This window comes from Nyctereutes procyonoides, unplaced genomic scaffold (assembly GCF_905146905.1).
Source record: "Nyctereutes procyonoides isolate TBG_1078 unplaced genomic scaffold, NYPRO_anot_genome, whole genome shotgun sequence".
Lineage (NCBI taxonomy): Eukaryota > Metazoa > Chordata > Mammalia > Carnivora > Canidae > Nyctereutes > Nyctereutes procyonoides.
In genome coordinates, this window is record NW_026575122.1 from 2,302,951 (window position 1) to 2,327,363 (window position 24,413).

A 24,413-nucleotide genomic window follows, 5' to 3' on the forward strand; every position below is an offset into this window, starting at 1 on the left:
GTCTTGCTTTCATTAAAATAGAGTATTAAAATGCTACTTTGAATCACATAAGTCTTAAATTAATGCCTGAGAAGAATTTTTAAAAGGCAATTAAATCTGGGGGAAGGAAAGCAAGGAGAATACGAAAGCCAAGATCCCTTGTATTTTGAATGTACTTCTGTGTATGACTTGGACCTCAATGGAGCTTGTGAACCATTAACTTCAATTACACTGAAAACCCCAAACAAACCCTGGGCACTGTAAATCTCATTAATTTTAAACACATGGGGATTGGAATAAATGGACTTTGAATTAACTCAATCCAAATTACCTAATATTAAAATATAATTGGAACTCACTTGCTTTAAATTGCTTGCCAGTCTGAAAGGCAGATTGCTATACTAAGGCTTATTATAATTTTATCTGTTTTTGAAGTTTCAGAATAATATCTTTATAAGTAGGTATGATTCCAAAATTGGGAAAATAAAGGAATTTCCCTGGTGCTTTCATATATTTCCTTAAAGTTGGGGGGATGTTTTATGACATTTCAGCTCTAGATGAGGGAATTTTTCATTTTACAATGGGTTGGTTAAACTAAATATTAAATTCCAAAAAGAAGTGTCCACTGTTTAATATACCTGATAACCTATTGTTTTTAGTAAAATTGCAATTTCCATATTTGTAGGTTTCATACTGTAATTCTTTCTATAGTGATGAGGCAAGGTATGGATTTTAATATCAGCTTAACCATAAATGAAAATATAATAATAGGAGAAAAAAAGAAATATTTGCTAGACAATAAGAATAAAAAATATGTTGCTAAAACAAGATCAGATATTCCAAGAAAAAGATAACTCATTTTGAAAAAGCCTGCCACTGTCTGGAAGTCTGGTATCATTATCCCCATGCGCTTATAAAGTCACTGTATGAAAACATAATAGTAATAATTTCGTTATTGTATTAGCCTTTGTAATACTTGATTATTAAGTGTTTGAGAGCTATATTTCATCAGACCCCCAATTATTAATATTCTATTAAAAATTGCTAAACCTAGGATAAACATGCATGCGTTCTATGTCCCTCTGAATTACATTTACAGAAAACTATGAAGAGTGGGTAACCATGAAAGCCAATCCACCTTGAAAGTCCGTGATACACACGTGCATCATGTCAATACTGATACCTGAGAAGAAATGTGCTTTGAAGCCCTTCTTGGATACAGTATTGTCAGATCTGAATTCAATTCTCATATTGTTGAACTGAGATGTGATCACTTCAGGCACTTCGGCACCACAAAATTTGCCATGCAACTTAGACTCAGAAGAAAGGCCACTCCAAATCTCCACATAATCATATTTGCAAACCTAGAAAAGACGTGGTTATTATAGTCACAAGATTTTAAATATCAGATGACTGACATTTATTATTTTATCATATTTTTTCATGATAGTCAAACTGAAATTAATAGGTAAAGAAAAAATTAGGGAAAGAGTCCAAATATAAGGCAGATGGCATGAAAAATAGATCAGAGAATTTTGCTCTGAATATCTCCAAGAGATGTAAATACCAATGTGTGCTTGTTTATATATATTTACAGCATATATCTTTTCCAAAAAATAGAGTTTAGGAGAATTGAGATGAATATTTGTCGAGACAGTGGTGCTGATGGTCACAAGAAGAATAGTATCTGCTGGCTTAAAATTTTTTTTTCATGCTTAAATTTTCATTAGGAACCGTGAAAGAACTTGTCACGTATTGTCTTATTTAATGCTGACTATAGTGACATGAAAGTGATACACGTAGTCTATGAAAGAACCATTAATAATGGAAATGTCCCTTTCATTTGTGAAGATGAGAAAACTGAGGTTCACAAATTTCTAAGTGACTTGTCCAAAATTATACTTATCGTATGTTGCAATTCAGAGAAAAGAGCACAGAGTCTGGTTTGGTCTGGTGCTGCCTCCCAGGAACACTGTGTTCTAATCGGAAGAGCAGCCTTAGGAAATTTCAAAGGAGACAGACACTGTGGTATACAATAAAAAGGATACTCTGCTTTCAAACTCATCATCAAACAAATTGGTATTTCTCAATTTCTTTGAGTTGTCAGGCACTATAAAATTAATCTGGAGCTACGCTACAGGATTGCAAACAAATAAAAATTCTATGTGGTGGAATGAGAAAGGAATTTACACTAAAATGAAGTAGGCACATTCTGATTTATATGTAATGCACTAACAACACCAAAATGGAAGAAGCTAAGTGAATGCCAGGTATTCGTAGCAATTTTACGACCTCTAGCAGATGTTTCCATAATACACTTCTCCGAGGTTCCATAAGGGCACAGTCTAAATAATACATCTTGCGTGAATGACCTTATTACATAAACTTGTAATTAGCAAGGTTTAACAAAGCATATGATTGAACCCTGGGGCCTGATCTGTACTTTGCAATCTGTCAACTAAAATTACTGGTTCTTGTGATATTAATATGGTGATAAATAAGCAAAAGTTGCTAGGAAATTTTTTTTTTTTTAAATCTTCTATCCACCTGGTTACAACAGCAATATCTGCTTAGAAGGACTCTGACATGCGACGGGAGAAAGTTACCGAGGTTAAACTTGTTTGACATCATCTTTCCTTCTGGATATCAATGTAAATAAATAAGACAATGAAGTTTTAACTTAACCCAGTATTCTCTAAGTCACGTTTTTGCTCATGCCTTTAAGTATTTAAGACATCAAACCACAAAACGCGCAGAATTTTGTAACAGCCTTCCACGTAGTAATAAGCTTAAGAAACTTGGGCTACGTTAGAGAGTTTGTCAAGGATCCTTCTAGGAATAAAGACCACCACCATGGGAAAAATGCTTTCAGAACACAATGACCCATTTACTTAAAACCATCCACCCTCCTTCCTCCTGAACGTAAACTTCTAGCCTTCCTAGTAACATCTCTCAACTCATGAATCAAAATGTCGTACCTGCCACAGCTAATTGCTTTAGGGAAAATGGAGAGAGTTGAAGTCATTCAACATCAAGTTCATGTCAAATCACAGAACTGGTAGGGAGACTGCCATTTTCAAAAAGGACTGTTCCTATGAAAACTTTTCTAAAAATCCTATACAAATATTTTCTTCATTTCAATATTTCTCTAAATTTCAGGTAATTATGAAAGGAAAATGATGTTTCATGTGGACAGAGTATATTAGAAATATAAATTCGTGTTTTTTTTATCATAAAACTTACACATGATGTAAGGAAGATCTCAAAAGGTCCACTAAGCTCTAAAATTGTATAATTCTCTGAAATGTATAAGTTTGTCACATTTTAGACTTTAATTTCCTTTAAGGAAACACAAAAGTCACAACTTCTTTTTACCTCAAAGCCATTAGTAGCACTAAAAAAAAAAATGCACATAAGTGACTTGATTCTGACAGGCATAATTAAGAGTGAGAAAGTCATTAAAAAGAAATAAATAAAAATAGAAAGGGGGAAAAGAGGTAAATATACATATACAAAGGCAACATAATGCTATAAAATCCACACATATTACCAATAATTATTGCTCAGGAGCAAAGATATATTATATTTCTGTTTTCTCACTTCTTTAAAAGTGTTCAACAGATAAATATCAGAGACAAAATAATTTTTGAGTTAATTTTATCATACTTACAAGTCTTAAATCATGTTCATTTTAAAATAGGCACAGAAAAGAAGTCATTGGAAGAAAGAATATGGAAGTTAGAAAAGAAAGTAGGAAAGCTCAAACAAAACCGAAATTAAGTCAATGTTGACCAATCATACAAAGGACACAAGCCCTAAAACGTCTCATTTCAAGGCTTGACATTCCATTTGAATCTGGTGCATGTGTACTAGCACGTAGGAATTCTCAAATAAATGATTTCGCACATAGGAATTCTCAAATAAATGATTTCACTTGTTTAAGTGCGGTCAACTGGCAGAAAACTGGACTTTCATTATAACAAGCCATATTTTATAAACAAAAGACAGTGTCAACTAAACCAATCTTTGTTGAGATTAAAAAGTATATCTTTACTGGGGAATCATGAACATATTCATAACGAGAAACTACTTACATAAAGAAAATATACTCATTTCCACAAATAAACATACCAGGCTCTCCAAAATGGCTATTTTTGTTATGACTCAACCAGTGGATTTTGAATGTTGATTGATGGATTGTTGTGGGGTTTTTTTTTTTCATTTTTTTATAAAAGTCAATGCGATATAAAGCTGACCCTAATTTCTTCATAGTTCTTTGATAAATCAAGAAATTGCTGTATCCCAATACACTAAGTAAAAACCCCTTCTAGGTAGTTTTCAATCTCCCAAAATAGTCTACAATATTATCCAATGCCAAGAGGAATTACACGCAGTCGCAGAAATGAACAGTACAGCAAAGAAAGACTGCAACATCTGCACAGTTGTACTGCTGCAATCCTTCCTTCCTCCTTCCTTCCATTGACCAGTTTGTCTTCAGAGGTTCCCAGAACCCAACAGAAAAGAATGTACTTATCTTTCACTTACTTCATTGCCCTCCAATTCAAAAAACTCAAACTTCATGGAAATTCTGTATTGGGTTGGTGCGACCACCTGCCACACGCAGTTCTTATTAGGAGGGTACTCCTTGGGCCAGCCTGGAGTGGTTATGGTGCCGTTAAGTTTGGTGAGAAGTCCGCCACAGGCCGCTAGAAGGAAAGAAAGGACAAGGTTTTCCCCTAATAGGGTCATCCCCTTCTTAGCACCTTTCTGCTGGTAACCAAACGTCTCCCCATTAAATTCCCATCATCTTCCAGAGTTTTCAAAATCTAGAAAGCTGCAGACGCCGTCGCCTACTACAACTATTTTAATTATCTAATCCCGTTCACAGGCTGTGAATTCGTTGCTTGGGACCCAAGCAAATTACGGCTGTATGACATCTCAGATCACTTTAAAGTTGGACAACGGGGCGCCTGGGTGGCTCAGTCAGTTAAGTGTCTGCCTTCAGCTCAGGTCATGATCCCAGGGCCCTGCGGTGGAGCCCCAGGTCGGCTCCCTGCTCGGTGGGGAGGCTGCCTCTCCCTCTCCTCCCCACTCGGGCTCTCTCTCACGATCTCCGTCTCTCTCTCTCAAATAAATAAATAAATAAATAAATAAATAAATAAATAAAACCTTTTTTTAAAAAAAGCAAAGTTGGACAACCAAGATAAAGAAGACTGGGTGTCAGTTGTCTCATCTTCTAAATGGGTATGACAATATCTACACCACAGGGTAGTTATGAGAACTAACACCCTCTGTTTTAAAGATGCCACCTTGGGCAGCCCCAGTGGCGCAGCGGTTTAGCGCCGCCTGCAGCCCGGGGTGTGATCTGGAGACCCTGGATCGAGTCCCGCATCAGGCTCTCTACATGGAGCCTGCTTCTCCCTCTGCCTGTGTCTCTGCCTCTCTCTCTCTGCATCTCTATGAATAAAAAAATAAAAAAAATTTAAAGATGCCACCTTGCCTTTATAACTGCGGGTGTTTTAGTCTAGCCCAGAGAGCAGATTATTAGCTTAATAGATAAGGATGGAGGCTTTTGCCAAAAAAGAAAAGTTTAAAACTTTAAGAAGAAACAGGGAGTCTCTGATTTTCTTATTCAGCTCACTAAGGGTTTGGCATTTATTTGTTCAGCAAATAAATCTGCCGCCTTTACCACTGCTGTGTCCTGTGTTACAGACGCAGTAGAGAACAGAGGTGCTCATTTTCAGGGAGTTTGCATTTACATTTTTGTGGGAAGCACCAAAAGTAAACTTCGTAAATACATAACGATAAGTAATGTTGAACTGCTACACGTTCTATGAAGAGGATCTGGGCAGACATTCTGAGAGAAGAATGAAGGAGGGACGGAACAGAGGAAGGAAGATCGGTCCATTTATTTTGTAATTCAAGTATGGGGCCAGCAATAGGATGGAGCAGGGAATAAATAGGAAATGGGGTGGGGGGGAAGAAGCAGCTTTAAATTCTGAAGGAAGAGATCACAGGACACGCTAACAAAGCGTTGTGCAAGAAATCTCATCCTAGAATGTGCAGAGGAAATGGAGAAAGCATAGCAAAATCTCTGTGTCAATGAATCATTTATTAATGAAACACATCGGGCGGCTGCTTCACGCTCGTGCTAGGTGCTAGAGATAAAACCAAGCACGTGGATTCAGGACTCCGAGCCGTGGTAAGGCAGGTGTGTTCATAAACTCTGTTGAGAGAAGATGAAAATAAATGATGGATGGGGGTGAAAACCTGGGTCTAGACAGATAAGAGTAGAAATGGATACAGAGAGAGATGATAAGATAAATAGAGCAGAAGAGAGGGAGGAGGAACACATCGAAAGCTAATAAACACGGTGGCCTGGTGACCTGGTGACCAGCGGAGGAGACAGTGGCTCCGGGACGAGCTCCCAGGCAGGGTTTCATGTCAACTGAACCACAGGCTGAGTCCCAGCAGTTGGGAAGAGGTCACTGTGGAGGGCAGGAAAGGACAGCGGGAGGCCCAGGGGCTGTGGAAGGGCGGGGGCCCCCCCGGGGCGCAGGCCTACCTTCACAGCTCCTCTTGTCGGGCCCCAGCTCATAGCCCGGCTCACACGCACACTGGTAACTGCCCAGGGTGTTCAGACAGCGCTGCTCGCAGCCCCCGCGGTCCGGCTTGGCACACTCGTCTTCCTCTGCAAGGACGGGGGCCACGCAGGCAACAGCCCGGTCAGGGTATCGGGCTTTACCTACTCAGGTGTAATTTTTTTTTTTTTTAAATATGACACTCATAAACTCTGAAATGGAGACAACTGATGTCTCCAACAAAGGAGCAGAAACCACCTGCAGGCCCTTGAAACGCGGCCTACCCGAATGTCCTCTCCGCAACCTCGATGGCCTAAGAAGCAAGACAAGGACTTGCGGTGTCAAATGAAGATCACCTTATCTCTGACATCTCTGACACGTATGTGTCTTGGTGGGTTTTTTTGCTTTGTTTTGTTTTTTTCCCTGATGTTAAGGTCAAAGGGAATTCTTATAACATGAGAATTCCAGAATAAAATAGAAAAACTTATTGAAAAACATATAGCTTCACTTGTGAATACATACAGTATTTTATTTGTATATATGGAAATGTAAATATATGTATGTGTATATGTATATATACAAAAATACATATGTACGAAAAATATACGCTATTGGGAACAACATATATGACCAAGTATTCCATAATTTCAATTCTCAGGAGTAACCTCGTGTGAGTTAAGAAAATAGCAGACAATATCCTCTGGGGAAATCCCTCATTGGCCAAACGCCGACCATCTCTGATGACCAAATAGATCAGCATCCCAGGAGACGATCTTGACGACGCTATGCTTCCTCTACTATAAAATACTACAGAACTGAAGCACGTACATATACTTTTTTTCATACATATACTTTTTAATAAAAATTTTGAGCGCGGCTGGTGAAAGTAACAGTTCTCTGCCTTTCAGATCATATGGTGAATACCTAAGCAATTCTCAGGGAAAGATCCACTATGCTGTTTTTTAAATAACAAAAATATCTGGTTATCATTCACACTAAATTTTGACATACACAACTAAATCCATCATTTATTCTATAAAAATCAGCGTAGAGAAACTTTTTGTTTTCTGTCCCCGTGAGAGAGTATTATTTCACAGTGTCACACTTAATGTCACGTGCTTGTGAATTTTGTAAAATTAAATCTGATGCTTTTTTGCACTAAAATGGCTTTCTCTTGGGGTGCTGGCTGGGTGGGCCAATTGCTTAAGGCTCCAGCTCTTTGTTCTGGCTCGGGCTGTGATCTCAGGGCCCTGGGATGCGGCCCCCCATCAGGTTCCATGCTCGGCCTGGAGTCTGCTTGAGACTCTCTCTCCCCCTCCATATTCTCTTTCTCTCTCAAATAAATACATAAACCCTTGAAAAATAAATAAATAAAATCGTTCTTTTTACCTCAGTAATGCACGCCAACTATGGGACCTGAAAACATACTAAAATTTGGTTCCGCGATTTAAAATGAAAGCTGACCAATGATAATTCTTTGTCCCAAAGGCATTATTTCCAATGTGGTGGAACATTATGGTCTACAGGATGGCTCAGAAATGATGTCACCTGTAAACAAACTGATGAATGGCTTCTTCTGGTTACGAGTCTTCTGTTTATCATGTTGTGAAGGTTTTCTCCTTGTCTAAATCCCCTTTCTGGATTTTGCAGTTTTGATATTTCATAAAAACGGTTGGTAAAATCCCCTAATGGAGTTCCTACCCTGTGCTACAAAGTTCCAAACTCCAGTATTTTACCAAGAACCTTTTACCACCAAAAATCATTAAAATATCTGTATGCACAGTGTAACCTTAACTTTCAGCATAACTTCACTATAGTTCTCTCTCTCTTAGGGTTAGGGAAACTCACATTTATCCCTGACCAACAAGACCTCACACTTTAAATGACTTCAAGTTACCTTTAAAAAAATTGGCAGCAAACCCTGCCTTGTTCACAGTTCCATCAGAAACAAATTTCATCCACAAGGTATTGGAGGTAGATCTGATATCTTCAGGTTTATCATAACCACAGAAACGCCCTATCAAAGGGCTATTTTCACTGGTTCCATCCCGAACTTCTAGGTAGTCATAGGCACAATTGTCATGTCTTTCAATCTGCAGCAATAAAAAAATATGTGAAGATGTATTTAATTAGTAGATAAATCAATTTTCGCAGAAAGAGTAATATCGGTTCTCAGCCATAACCCTGCCAGGGTCACATGACAAGTTACTTAACATCAAATGAGAGCTTTTCTTGTGAGCGTGCGTGGCAAGGTCTACACTGCGCGTGAACAAAGGGCCTATTTTTCTGGTGGACAGAGGGAGATACAGCAATCTATGGGAGAGTGCATTCACATGTGTCACAACCAACAGATGTTACCTGCCTTTTAAAAGAAAATAAAAGTACCCATAGTAATTCTTTGGAGCCAAAAAAAAAAAAAAAAGAGCTAAACAAAATTCAGACTTAAAATTATCATTAAAAATCTAGGCCAGATATGCTATAAGCAACGTATAATTTGTTCTGAAACATAAAAATTGCCGTTGCTTCACCGACAAAACTGTTATCTTATTCATAGAGAAGCCTGACTCCGACTCTGCTGATAGATACTGCATGGTTTACGGTCATGAATCTCTTTTTAAAGGACTAATTCATAATATACAACTACATACTTCCTAGTCTCTGAAATTCTTGACCCACAGTCAGCATAGCTATCGAAAGACTGCGTAGAATCAACACGGCCTATTCCTTCCTCAAGGTAATACGGCTGCTCAGGGTTCAGGGGAGACCTTTTACCCCAACAGGCTCCCAACCCGTAGAACCTGCAGGAACTCAATCTCTTTCCTTAAACAACTCAAATAAAAGCTCAGACCTATGACATTTTATGAAGAACTTCATGTTCATGGATCTATGTTTTGGCCCCAAACTTCCAAAAACAACAAACCAAAATTTGCAACTTGTTTTTCAAATTATAAAACAATCTCTAATAAGTAGCTGGCTTATTTTCTGTAAAAAAAAAAATTATTCAGAAATTGTTTCTATTCTTTAATATTGTATTTATTTATTTGACAGAGAGACAGAGCACAAGCAGGGGGAGTGGCAGGCAGAGGGAGAGGGAGAAGCAGGCTCCCTGCAGAGCAGGAAACCCCATGTGGGACTCGATCCCAGACCCTGGGGTCATGACCTGAGCCAAAGGCAGACGATTAACCGACTGAGCCATCCAGGTGCCCTAGAAATTGTCAATACGTTAAAATAATGATCTTCTATTAGATAGCCTAAGGACAAATAGAAAACAACAGATTTTGAAGGACAGATTAGGTCAGAACTAATTACTACGTTTGCTGCTGCCCTTTTCCCAGTGACAAATCAGGAGGATTCATTCACTCCTTCAACAAATATTTAATGCCCTTTCTCTGCTAGGCACTCTTCTCACTGCTTGGTGTGCACCCTTCGGCAACATAACAGAGCTTCGCTCTCCTGGATCTTACATGCTACTGGTGGATAGAGAGTAAGGGACAACAAACAGGATAAATAATGAAATCATAAAATATTATCAACCAATGAATTCTATGGAAAACTATAAAGTGAAACACGATGAGAAGTAGGAGAAGTGGGGGGAGTATTAATAATTTTAAATTATACCTTCAGTAGGGCTTGATTTACAAATCATGGTTTTTTTTTTCCCCTAAAAATGTATTTTCTGTGTTGTGTGGAATATGGGAAAGAACGGAAAAATATTTACCATAAAGACTACCTCATTTTTAAAGCACATTTTTAAGACTATAGCTTTTTAGATAGAGAGATGGCTTGGGTGAGACAGCAGTGACACTTGTAACTTAGTCACCAGGGATGACAAGGGCAAGCTGACCAGCTATTTACATACTGCCTCTTCTCAGCCTTTAATATACTCCTTTCAAAAATCAGAGTTCTCTATAAAGATGAGAACATTTCCAGATGGTCAAAGGCCTTTCTTCGGTCAAGAGGACACATAAAATAATATCCCAAACATTACCGGTTGAGGCTGGATAAAAGAATAAGGACACTGAACCAGTGACAAACTAGGGAAAATAGCAAAGGTCTCAGCAAGCTAACCTCTCCTCACCCGCCTGAGCAGCACAGAATGGACTGCTCCTGACTCAGGAATCATTTTAGAAGAGAAGGGAAAGAATGAATTAGAAAAAGAAAGGAAGGGACGCCCAGGTGGATCAGCGGTTTAGTGCCGCCTTCAGCCCAGGGCGTGATCCTGGGGTCCCGGGATCGAGTCCCACGTCGGGCTCCCTGCATGGAGCCTGCTTCTCCCTCTGCCTGCGTCTCTGTCTCTCTCTGTGTGTCTCTCATGAATAAATACATAAAATCTTAAAAAAAAAAAAAAGGAAGGAAGGAAGGGTGAATACACAATAAAAAAAAGATGCTGTTTTTCATAGGTCAACTTAGAAAAATAAAATTGGTTCATATTATAAACCATACTAGGATAAAAAAATAAGAAGGCTAATTAGAAAGGGTTTTTAATTACTGTCTTGAAGAAATAATGGCTTTCAAAAATTACCATTTCAGCGAGGAAGAATGCAGGACAGACGCTACCAAGAAAGAAACAACAACAAAAAAAATTATTTCTTCAGTGATTAAAAAGAAATAGGATAATGGATATTTCCCTGTACATGAAACTCACTCTGTTCTTTTAACAGGTATATAACAGATCTCTTTAAATTTTAATAAAGTACCCATGTATTCACTGGTTGCTTAGTAAAAAAAAAAATAGGGGTTTAAATATTTTATATGGTAAACAAAATGTAAACATTTCATGGGTAAAATGCACAAAAATGGCCAATTTTAGGATCAATTCCACCAGCACCTATTTATTACGTACTACTTACATATTAAATATCATGCACTTTGTGTTAGGGGGTCACACAACAGAGACATATACTGCATTCCCACATTGTAAATACCACAGTCGTTCGACTGTCTAGAAAATAAAATGTGTCTTAAATACATGACCTTGTGCTATTTAAAAACACATTATCCCCTTACAACAACATAGATATCTTATCAATGACCTCAGTGATCTTTGCTTACCGATTTTTCAGTTTAACTGCATTAATTCTAGTGGCAATGTGAGCACAATGAACCTGTGCTCTACTGGTGTCAATTATAACGGTGCCTCTTCTACGTCTACACAAGAGTGATGACGGTGAGCACAAACGAAAGTCTGGGTTCTTTCAATTATGTCATTTGCATAATATTTTCTCTGGCTATATCAATTACTTCAATAAATTAATACACAGAATGGATAGGAATAAATATGACAAGCTAAAAAAGGGATAAGTCAATTGGTGTTTTAGCTCCATAAGAAAAAAGAACACCAAAGTCAATGGTTTATAAAAAAAAAAAAAAAAAGAAAGAAAGACAGAAAGAAAAAGCAATTTCTTCTTGAGTTACAGCATGGACACAGTTCATATCTGGAACCTGAATGCAATGTCATGCACAATTACACATGTAATAAGTGTGCTTTGATAATGATGATGCTGATTTATTATAGGCTTTAAGATAATCAGAGCATAAACCATATACAAATGCGGCAAGTTTATCACAATGTAAACAGACCAAATATGTACATTTAGAACACGAGGACAGTGACAGTAAGCTCTGAACAGGTTTTAGGGAACTGACATTAAAATGATATTGGAAGTAGATTCAAATACACAAAAAAAGGAAGAATGAGTACTGAGATTAGCTGGGAGGGATTAATATTACATTTCATTATTATGTGCAGCTTACTGGCAGATTAAAAAAGAATCATGGAAAAGCTGAGTGATGTTTATTTAGCAAGAACTAAAATCAATTAAATGTAACCTATAGTCAGCCTCTCATTCTAAAACTGTCAACTAGTGCAGAGCTTTGTGGTCAAAAGAGGGACCATGCCCAGGCTTAGGATCTAATCACACACTTTGCCTTCATTTTATAACCAAATGTCCAAATAAATGTTGCAAAAACATCTACCTAGTTATTTGTAAAAAGCTCCGAAAACTCCAAAACTTCTAGATTATGGATGCAATAAAAGCTCTCCCAGAAAAACTAAAAATCCTCCGTTTGATTCAACAATCCCACTGCTTGATCTATTTCTAAAACACTGAAAGCAGAGTCTGGAAGAGACATTTGCACCTTCACAGTCATACCAGCATTATTCACAATGATCACAGGTGGAAGCAATCCAAATGTCCATCAATGGATGAATATATCCACAAAATGCTGAATATACATACAGCGGAATGTCATTCAGCCTTAGAAATGAGAGAAATCCTTTCGTGTGCTGCAACATGGATGAACTTTGCAGATATTACACTGAGATAAGCCAGTCACAAAAAGGAAGGGACTGCAGGATTCCACTTCTGCGAGGTACCTAGACTAGTCAAATTCACAGCAACAGGAATTAGAAAAGTGGTTGCCATGGGCTTGGGGTAGGGGAGAAAGGGGAGTTGTTTGGGGGTAGGAAGTTTCAATTTTGCAAGACTAACAGACTTTTAGAGACAAGGTGCACAATGTGGATGTGCTTAAACCTACTGAGCTGTACACTTTAAAATGGTTAAGATGGGGGCGCCTGGGTGGCTCAGGTGTTAAGCATCTGCCTTCAGCTGAGGTTCTGGGATCGAACCCTAAGATGGACTCCCTGCTCATGGGAGCCTGCCTCTCCCTCTCCTTCCTGCTCATCTCTCTCGCAAATAAGTAAATAAAATCTTTTTTTTTAAAAAAAAGTTAATATAGTAAATTTTATGTTTTTTAAAAATTTACTGTAATAATGAAAGCAACCGTCTCCTATGACTGTTAGAATGTAGTTCTAAAGTATAGTTAATGTAGCAGCAAGTGGATGGCACTAGAGGGTATTACACTAAGTGAAAGAAGTCAATCAGAGAAAGACAGTTACCATGGGGTCTCACTCATATGTGGAATTTAAGAAACAAAACAGAGGATCATAGGAGAAGAGAGGAAAAAATAAACCAAGATGAAATCAGAGAGGGAGACAAACTGTAAGAGACTCTTAATCATAGGAAACAAACTGAGGGTCACCGGAGGGGAGAGGAGTAGGGTAACTGGTGATGGGCATTAAGGAGGGCACGGGATGTCATGAGCCCTGGGTGTTGTAGAAGACTGAAGAATCACTGACCTCTACCTCTGAATCCAATAATACATTATATGTTAATTAATTAACTTTAAATAAAAAATAAAGTCTAAAAATGTATATAATTAATGTAATCAACTACATAAATGATTAAACTTCTAGAAATAATATAATTTAAGACCATATACACAGGGAACAATGCTAGTCATTACTTTTCGCTTTGGAGGAAAAATTGTTCAAGAAAAGCATGACTATCGGAGGGGGTGGGGGTGACTGGGTGACGGGCACTGAGGGGGGCACTTGATGGGATGAGCACTGGGTGTTATTCTATATGTTGGCAAATTGAACACCAATAAAAAATAAATTTATATATAAAAAAAAGAAAAGCATGACTAAAAAAACAATGTAGATTAGCATTTATCACTAAAAATAAGTTAATTTGGAGGATTTCTAGATCTGTGTGGATTCCTCATAGGTATATTACTACATATGCTCTTGTTAAAATGATAAAACTAAAAATAAATTAATTTTAATAATGGGAAAAATCCAGTAAAGTCTAGGACATGATGCTATCAAGCAAAAGAATCTTGAATAAAAGGCAGAAAAGCTTCATAATAGATCATTATTTTAAAATTTGTTACTATCAAAAAATAAATAAATAAATAAATTGTTACTATCAATAAATAAATAAATTTGTTACTATCATATTTAATATTCAATTATATAATATTATTTTATTATTATTTAATATTACTTAATATGGATATTTAGATCATTACAGCCCAAAAACAGAGAGAAAATTTATACATTCAACCATGTGACAATGAAAATCATGAGCCTGGATTAGGTCTACTTCATGTGACTTGGCTTTTTTAATGCTGCCATTCGATTTTTTTTTTTCTTTTCACGACACAGTTACTTTCACTCCCTCTTAATCTTAACAAATATTCACTGAAAACCTACCAGTGCCAGAAAATACACACTTCACAGTGTATAAACAGTGGTGAATAAAACAGACATGCCCCTGACTGACAAACAGGTGTTGATTAGACAACACAAATGCACAAATGAAGACAGTTATACAGGGAAGGGATTAACAGCGTGAGAGAACATAGATGCCTCTCTCGGCTACGAGGACCTGGCTCAGGGGGTACAGGCGACGGAACGGATTTCAGTCCCAGCCCTACCAGTTATGACCTGTGTGGCCTCGGGCAAGCTTCTTCAGGGGAACGGATGCTATCTTTCAGGGTAGAACTAGGGCCTAAACCACAAATCTGAAGGGCTACTTAGTTCTCTTTTAACTCATTAACCACTAGATATTCTTAGCCAAACATCCAGACACAGTACACGGCAAGCAGAAAAATGTCAACTAATTGAAGTCTCTGTCTTGGCTTCCTAGGTGGTTTCGAAGACCAGTTAACTTAAACAATATAAAATATTTAAAAGAATTAAAGGATTATTTAGTCAGGCAATACTCAAAGGATCAAGATAAGAACTTCAGCACATAGTCCACAGCTGCGCAGCTTGCCGCGACGATGGGTAAGACGACCTGACGTGTGAGCTTCTCGGAAGGGCTACGGCCAAATCAGGGTGCGCAGAAAGGTTGACAAGTGCCTCGAACTTAATCCCACTTCGATTAATGTACGTGGGGATTTCAGTGTAAACATAAGTAAGCTCTGGGCTTATTGCACTTCTTTGAAGTCGTTCCTGTGAACATTTCGAGGCTCCCAACCTTATTCTCGATCGTATTTCTGGACTGAAAGTGCTCAAGCAAAATCGTGAGATAGCGGTTTCTTTACAAAGGACTCCAAGATGATTTCCGACACGATCTACACCCATGTACAACCCACTTCAGTACCAGCCTTCAGAGGCGATGCATCTACTAGAGGAGAAAAAACTTCCCAAAAAGTACAATTACAGAGGTGTCAGAACTCTGTCGACCTCCAAATAGTATCCTTTCCTGCTCAAAGATCCCTGAAATTCACTGACAAAGACACTGGTTCAGATTTTCTTTCTGTACTTACATTAAAATCTAAGTAGCATGAGAAGAGGCAAAGCCATGACGCGAACTCACAGAATGATATCGATAATACATACCTAGTAAGTTCCTTATGATAATGTCAACAAAACGATGGGCAAATTTGTCTTAAGGCCCCTTTATCTGAAAGGGGAGAGTGTAAACATAGAGAATCAAAAATAGAAACAGTTTTTGAATAAAGGCAAGGACTGATATCAATGAATAAAAACAGTTTTGCCCGACAAAACGACAAAACACCAAGAAGTGGCGAGGACTTTAACTATACATCTTCAAAATAAAATGTATAAGCTAAAGATCGAAAATATATTACGTAAATGAAAATAAATGGATATAAACAGGTACAGATTAACCAAATGAGACAAATCACCTAATGACCACTAGAACAAATTGAATATATATACACAGTTGATTCTCAGTATTTATGGAAGTTTCTTTTTTTTTTTTTTTTTGGTTTTAAGATTTTATTTATCTATTCATGAGAGACACAGAGAGAGGCAGAGACACAGGCAGAGGGAGAAGCAGGCTCCCTACAGGGAGCCTCATGCGGGACTCGATCCTGGGACCCCAGAGTCACACCCTGAGCTCCACCGCTGGGCCGGGCGTCCCCATGGTAGTTAAGTTCTATAAAGTTGCTGAACACTTCAACTTAGCAAATACAGATTCAGTGCTCTTGGGAAGATCTAGAATTGGTTCCTGTGCACTCGGGTCACAAATCTTTTGTCAACCAATCGACCTACGACCTTGCGTTTGGTGTGTTTCAGTTTAAATGCACCGTAACATCTATCGCCAATTCAGTAATACAACTCACAGCCAACTGGGTTACGACGCAGGCCTGAACACTGTTCATCTAACATACACTTTTTCTCCATAAGGCACGTGATAGCTGGGAACGTGCATGTCAGATGACTCAAATATCTTGCAGCTCTGTTGTGCATGTCCGCGAATGATCCAGAAGGCACCATGAGTATTGATTTAGGGGTTACAAAGAATTTTTCAGTTAGTATGCAAATTCACAAATATAGAATCTGTGAGTAATGGATATTGACTACACTTGGATTTTGGCGTTGGTTTTAGTGCTGACTTGTATGACTCTAGGTTAATGGCACAAGTTCATTTCCCTTACCTAGAAGATTTAGATGATATATCAGAACATCCCTAAATTCCTTGTCACTTCTGAATTTCTTAGAACCCAGGATCTATCTAAATCGAGCCATACGGCATATCAGGTCCTGCATAATCAAACTTTTCTTAGCTATCTACGCTTGTTTTCTTCTGCCCTGAAACTTAGTACCTTTGATAAAGGAATGACGTATTGATTTCCACCCACCAATCATCACACACTCCTCTCACGCTCCCTTACCTCTAACCCATCCATTTTTCCATCCTTCCCATCATCATGCATTAACCATGCATCTAATGGTGTTGGAGATACGGAGATTGACAAGGTGGATTCAGATCCCCACCCTCTGGTGATCATATTTTAGTGAGAGAGACAGTAACCTTGTAAATGAGCAGATCCATAACGTAAATTCCAGTAGTCACGAGTGCAATAAACTAACACAAAACAGAGTAATGGCTTATAGACAATTGTAGAGAAGATAATATTTTAAGTAGCTACCAGGCAAGGACTTTTCAAGGAGGCAATAATTAAGCGGAGACCAAATGAAAGGAGAGGAACAAAAGCACAGATTTAGAGGTAGAAGAGCACCCGTGGCACATGCTATAACATCGAGTAACCTTGGTATTTCCAAGGAAAAGAAAGAAAACCAAAGAGGCTGGCTTAGAGGGGGTGAGAAGGAGCTTGGGACCAATCTTGGGTTGACTTGGTCCATGATCACCGAGTCTGATTTTTATTTTAGGTGTGATAGAAAACTCCTGAAAGAATTTTCTTTTAAGATTTATTTATCTATTTGAGAGAGAGAGAGAGCACACATATGCAGGGAGAGGGGCTGTGGGAGAGGGGGAGAGCCTCAAGCAGACTCCCCACTGAGGGCAGACCTAATATGGGGTCCACCTCACAACCTTGAGCCCAAATCAAGAGTTGGCCACTTAATCGACCCAGAGGCGCAGCGTCCCCTCCTTCCCTGCCTCCCTGCCCCCCCGCCAAAAGAACGGAAGCATAGTGTCATGACCTAACTGACATCGTAAAAGGGTCCGTGTGGCTGCCGTGTGGAGATCAGGATATATGGGGCAAGAGTAGAGACGTGAAGCTCTCCCCACGTTCCGGGAGAACGGGCAGCCGCGGGGAGCAGAGCGGTCGGAAAGCTGGGATGCAGCGATCCTGTACGGGGCATTGCTGGAGACGAGGCAAATGAAACACCCTAATTACTGGCCTCGGGGTTTAAGAGAGAAAGTGGCATCAGTGCTCTTCCTGGAGGCAGCGGTGACACACTGACATAGTGAATCCTGTTTACTAGAAGACTGAAGAAGAAGAGTGGGCTGGTGAGTAGGACAAGACCTTCAAGGGTTTGGTTCTGGTCGTTTGAAGATCAGGGGCCTCTCAGATATTTAAGTACGTCCAGTTTATGAGCAGAGGAGGAGAAACAGAAGGACACGCAAGCAAGACGGAGAAAGGCACCTAGAGACCGTGGATAAAACGTCCCGTCAGCCAAACATGACAGGATCCTCAATCCCAGATCTTAGGAATAATCTTTTCATTCGCTCAATCAACGAATCTTCATTAAGCAACTACTCCGTGTCGGGCGTGGGTCCGAGTCCTGCCTGCCTGCCCCTCCGCGCGCCGATTTTCGGACACTATCGCTGCGACTACGCTGGCGCTGCAGAGAACGCCTCCACCAACTAAGGCTTCTGCGGCTCAGAGGCTGAATCTCAGGTCTCAGATGCACGGAATGGAGCCTGGGGCGCTCGCTGACACCACGCCTGCAACGGACACGTCCACACGACACCGAGTTGTACCTTGAAAGGCAGGTCATCTCTTAATCGTTCGCAACACCAGAAGATACGAGGAACGCAGTGCTTGGGTAGACAAGCCTCCACTGAACCAGTTATTTGGTTCTTTTTCTTTAAGATTCATTTATTTATTTATTTATTTATTTATTTATTTATTTATTTATTTATGTATGTATGTATGATGGACACACACAGAGAGAGAGAGAGAGAGAGACAGGCAGAGGGAGAAGCAGGCTCCATGCAGGGAGCCCGACGTGGGACTCGATCCCAGGACTCCAGGATCGTGCCCTGGGCCAAAGGCAGGCGCTAAACCACTGAGCCACCCGGGGATCCCCCAGTTATTTGGTTCTAAACAGCAGGTGAGTCCTGCCCAGTTTTAGTTCACTGTGGGCAATCAGGGGGCCTATTCCAGCAACGTCCGCGATATCGTCAATCCGGCAAAATAAAATTCAAACACGAATCAGACGATCTCAAGAACCGCAGTTGCCGAAAATACAAAATATTATCTGACAGAGGAGCAGATAACACAACGTAATGCTCATGTAAGAGAAGACCGTTCTTTGGCCCTAAAAGGTGGTACGTCGGGGACACCAAGCGGCCCGTGCAAAGGGGCGGAGGTCAGGGCCCAGGAGATTCCCTGGGCCTGTGGGCCGAGCCTGGGTTGTCCCGGTGCTTCTGCGGTGGGGACACAGCACCCCCCCATGCACACCCTGGGTCGGGGCGGGGGGCTCGCCTGCCCCCCGATGGCTCGGCCAGAGGATCCACCGTCTAATCAGTGAAGAAGCAGCCCCCAGTTACAGCCTCTGGGTCCCTAAGCCTGTCTGAAGCCGCCACCACCGTCTCGTCACTGCTTCCCCCGTCGCCGAGGGTCCTCTGGTGTAAGCACACTCGGGGGTTCACCACAAGCGCCCTCTGACACCTAATCCAGCTCTCCGGGCCGCGTGACAGTGACTCACGGCCGCTCGGGAGCGGGCCTTGGCTCCAGAACTCTGACCGACCTTTGGTTTATTGGCCCCTCATCGAACCCCGTGCTGGTGGTGCCCTCTCCGCCCAGCTGTCTACTTCGGAGGAAATGGAAAGCAAAAAACACTTAAATCCCTATTTCTGACATAACCAGCTTTCTGCAGAATGGTTAAAAAAAAAAAAAAGGCAAGAGACGGATCTCCTCCATAATGACGACAACAACAGAAAAAGGACCGTCGCCTTCTCCCCTCTTAGCTCGGAAGAAACAGAAAAGTCCTACTATCTAATGGGCGCTGCGCAACAAGCCTGGGCGTTTGCCAGAAGAAACTACTGTCAGGACTTCAAACATTCTGATTCCGATTGCACAGATAATGTAAACTCACTTTAATCTTCTTGAAAATGTCTGCAACAGGAGGAAAGAAGAAGAAGAAGGAGGAGAAGAAGGAGAAAACCCTCTTTCACTCTTGATGTCACATCTCATGGGCCCCCCTCCCCGTGCTCCTTCGCTGATGGAGAGGCTGGTACCGTCTGGGCCTCCGCTCGACTACCGAGGGTCCCCTTAGGTGGCCTGTGGTTTCGGGGGGCGGGGGTTACCTCGAAGGCCTGGAAGGTCAGTCCCACGTAGTAGTCCTCCGACACCGTTATTTTCCACACACATTCCTTCATGGGCCTGTAGTCATCAGGGTAATTAGGGGACTGAATCTGCCCCTCGTGCTTGCGGATCTCGCCTCCGCAGATTGCTGGGGGCGGAAACAAACACGTAAATAAACCCATAAATAAACGTTGCGTTTTCGTTTCCTTCTGAGAATGACATTTTAGTCTAGTGCCTGTAGCTGAGTTCGTAAAGACCAGGCTATAAAAAAAAAAAAAAAAATCAAAGTTGGCTGGTTGTACTGCGATAAATATTTAGATGGAAGGAGCCTCGCCAGTTAACTATAAATATTAGAATACAGCACGGGAATGCACGATTGCAATTTTTTTTTTGACTTTTGAGGAGCCTGGAGATCCTGCGGGTGCCCCCTGCGTGCACCCACCCCCTGCGTGCTGCTGTCCTATCACGAGCTGTAGGATCCCAGGGCCGGTTCTTACCGTCTTCTGAGCTCAGGCAAGGCAGCAGCTCGGGGAGTCGCCCCCAGGCCCCGGACCCCCCTGCGGCCCCACAGCCCCACTCCAGGGAGGCAGGAGGCTTGGCCTCCAGCCCGAGGCCCGGGGGAGCAGAGGCAGCCCCTGGAGGCCGCTGCGGCCACCACCTGGCCGGCAAGGGCTCCGGGAGGCACAGGCCGAGCCAAGCAGCAGTGGCCCCCAGCGCTGCCCCCCCAGGCAGGCGCCCCAGGACCGTGCACAAGCACCTCCTGTGCAGCTCCCTGTAGCGGGGAGCTTCGGCAGCGTGGGCACCAAATACCCACAGACTTTAATACCCTCATGGAAAGAAATGCAAAGCTGAGAGCTCTTGCCCCCACACACACACACCCAGATGTCACCCGGGGGCTGGGACCAGAAGGAGCTTCTTCTTACAATTTGAATTCACCGAGTACTTGTCATGAGGACGCTCTGGTATAGCGGGGACAGCTCCAGAGCGCCCGGGACTGCAGAGAGCTCTCGGGGAGCCCATGTACCTCGGGGGGCGGGGGGGGGAGGCCTACTTGCCTTCGTAGGCCGCAGCGAAGCCCTTGCCCACCCAGTTACTGCTGCTGCGAAACTCGATCCACATCCTGCTGTCCGTGGAGGCGAGGACTTCAGGCAACTTGTCCCCACAGAACCTACCTGAAAGCAATAAGAGGACACAGAGACTCCTGAACACGCCCCTCGCGGACGGGCTTCTGCACCAACTGCAGGTCACATAAATGAAACCCCATCGGGCTCCTGTGCTCCGTCCCCAGGGCCTGGGCTCCAAGTGGCCTTGGCGGCCCCGTCCTGCGGCGGATGAGGTGAGGGGTCCCTGCGGGTCTGCCCTGAGCACGCGAGCACTTGCCATCCTCAGGGACGGAGCGGGCCACCACCACTGCCTGGAGGATCAGCAAGCGGCCGGCGCCGAGGGCAAGCCCGGAACGGGTCACGGCTTCCAGGCAAGGCCGGGGCTGCTCCTTCCCCCCGAGGAGGGGGTGCACCCACCCCGACACGTGGGCTCCAGCGCTCAGGCGCATCGTGGCAGGGGAGCAACTCACTTAGGGGCGTGGGGGCCCCAAGTGGGTGCTGCACCTGCCGGGCCGGGCAGCCCTGCTGGGCGAGCATGGCCCCGGCCGCAGGGCATCACACCCGTCCCTCCTGCCCTCCCTCACCCCCCCAGAAGAATCGGTGGGGGCTTGCCCTCATGCTCTGAATTCTCGCACGACCACAGAATGGTGAGATCTGCCCACCCACGGGAAATCAGTTTCCACCAATACCGCATGGTCACCATTTCTGCCCCCTGAGCCCCCAGCAGCGAGGTCATTCGTAGTTTAAGTAGAAGACAAAGAGGGGTCAACCCAAAGGAAACTGCTGTCAGCAGCCAACAGGTGACCAAGTGCTCTCCCGGGTGGCACAGTCCCCTCGGGGCACGGGAAGAGCCGTCCCTGAGGCTGCGGGTGTGCGTGGAAGGCCAGGGGGCCTGTTAGCATGTGGCCTCCCATGCAGAGCGGATGGAGGGGCACCTGAGCCTCCACCAGCAAGGGACCTGAGCTGCCTGTGACAGCTGCGCTTGGAGGAACAGGCCTCGGGATGGGCTGGGGGGGGGGCGGCCCCGCGATAGCTGGGCCACAGGGCACCAGGCGCTGGCCCACTCCCCCGGGCACGCGGGCGCATGGCGTTCCGAACACAGGTGTGCTCCGATATTTAGCTTTCGTTTGGGTTCTTCGATGGGAGTTTCATGAAACGTTCTCTTTGGAACACACGCACACGTACTACAGATCGCTTGGCGCAGGCTACGAAAGCCAACGCTCGAGGCCACGTTCTCCTCAATCTGACTTATCGAATTCACTCAATTACTTTTTTCATATTTTTAAACATTTCTGGATCTCGGGGACTTACTAAGGCTTTATTTACTTATTTATTTATTTATATTTATTTATTTATTTGTTTGTTTATTTATTTATTTATTTTTTACTAAGGCTTTTAATACAGTTTTTAATACGACACTGTCCATTCAGCAGCTTTTGGACGTTAAGGAAAAAGAAGATCTGTGCGTCACCTAAACACAGCTGAGCAAAGCTGCTTCTCAAAATAAAGGAAAAGTTGCCATTTCAAAAAAATAAAAAATAAAATCAATGTGGGAGCCGATGCTTACGTGCTCACAACGGCTCTCACCGTTAAGTAAAGCAGAAGGCAGCAGCAGGGTGGCTCCTGCGAGTTACTGGTGCGGTCTGTGGTCACACTTGGCAGCGGACTTTTGGGAGCACCAAATCTGAGCTACAGTTTACGACACAAAGCACGAATGTCCCTTCTCGGCCACAAAAAGTCTCCGGGAAGCAACGCTGTGACGTCGACAGTGAGAGCGGACACGCGTGGCCTAAGAAATCAGCTAATAACACGGCCCTGACGGCTCACATTCTACTGCCTTGGCAAACCGAGCAAAACACATCCATGCACACCCGCCTCATTTACCTCATTAGAGCAATGATTATTGAATTAAAAATATATGTGAAAGCTATTCTGAATCATTATATTCAGACCCAAGCACCTCCCCACAATCTAAGCTACTTTAAAAATCGATCTATTAAAAAAATAATAATAATAATAAATAAAAATAAATAAAAAATAAAAAAATAAAATAAAAAAATAAAAATCGATCTATTGATTTGACTGTATTCTGCTGTGGTTGACAAGAGAATAATACAAATTAAAATGTGGGCCACATACATTTTTAAGTCTAAGGTGACTCTTGAAAGAATCTACTCTCGAGGACCGAGCATGGGCATGCCCACATCTCTTACCAAGGAGAGGTGATTTCCTCCAGTACCCATCTCTCACTTCAATGTAGTCATACCAGCACAAGCTGCTTTTGTATAGGTCCATTGTGGTAAAATTTAAAACAATCTGCAAATCGGAGCAAAATGACACAAAAAATGTGAAATGATTGTAACTGCACGCGGGCTATTTGATCCCTAGAGATGAGGAACCCAGGACTGCTAAGAAAACAGACTCATAGCTAATGCTTTTTTTTTTTCTATTAATATTCCCTTAACATGTTTCTTAACAAACACCTCAAAAAAAGAAAATAGTTTCTTGTTCTCATTAATGTTGGACAATATAGGAGCACAGTGGCAGTAGTTAAAACTAAACATTTTAGCAAGTAAACCAGAGGTTCTATAAAGGCAATTTAAACAATTCTGAAATACACAGAAATCTTTATTCAAATAGTTTATTTTGAATTTTTAAAGATAAACATGACTTAAGCCATGAGAAATTCCGGTTTTGCCATGAATGTCTTCTTTTTAATAATTTATTTCAAAGGCAACCAGTCAGACACGTATAATTACATTAAAAATTACCACCATATGCCATATCCCAAGAACATAATATCATTGTGTATGTTGAAATGTTTTAAATACAGCTCTAAAATCTGAATTTATCCATGTAACTATAATCAAAGGCAGATGTCACTGTGCTTCTCTAGATCCAAGAATATATAATTCAACGATCTTTCAAGTTATAAGATCTTGCACATGACCCCTTATTGTGTACTTTGTTTTGAAATGATGCCACTCTTTGTTAAGATAATTCAGATAATTCAAGAACAACTCTGGGAAAGACAATTTTCTTACCTCTTTATAAAGAGACTTTATTTTTCAAATAATTAACTCTTTTTCTACTTGATTACACCAAAAGGAGAGCCGAACTAGCATGAGAAATATACCTATCTGAAGTAAAATTC

General features: G+C 41.7%; 1 protein-coding gene across 1 annotated transcript in view; it reads right to left on the reverse strand.

Moving 5' to 3' along the window:
• TLL1 (tolloid like 1) overlaps positions 1–24,413 on the reverse strand; it is a 195,013-nt gene that overhangs the window by 37,801 nt on the left and 132,799 nt on the right. The window contains exons 10-16 of the mRNA XM_055336633.1: positions 23,473–23,575; positions 21,212–21,328; positions 20,159–20,304; positions 8,458–8,653; positions 6,545–6,670; positions 4,525–4,685; positions 1,163–1,343 (exon numbers count right to left, since the gene is read on the reverse strand). Coding sequence (XP_055192608.1) covers positions 1,163–1,343; positions 4,525–4,685; positions 6,545–6,670; positions 8,458–8,653; positions 20,159–20,304; positions 21,212–21,328; positions 23,473–23,575 — 1,030 coding nt within the window. The remainder of the gene's footprint in view (positions 1–1,162; positions 1,344–4,524; positions 4,686–6,544; positions 6,671–8,457; positions 8,654–20,158; positions 20,305–21,211; positions 21,329–23,472; positions 23,576–24,413) is intronic.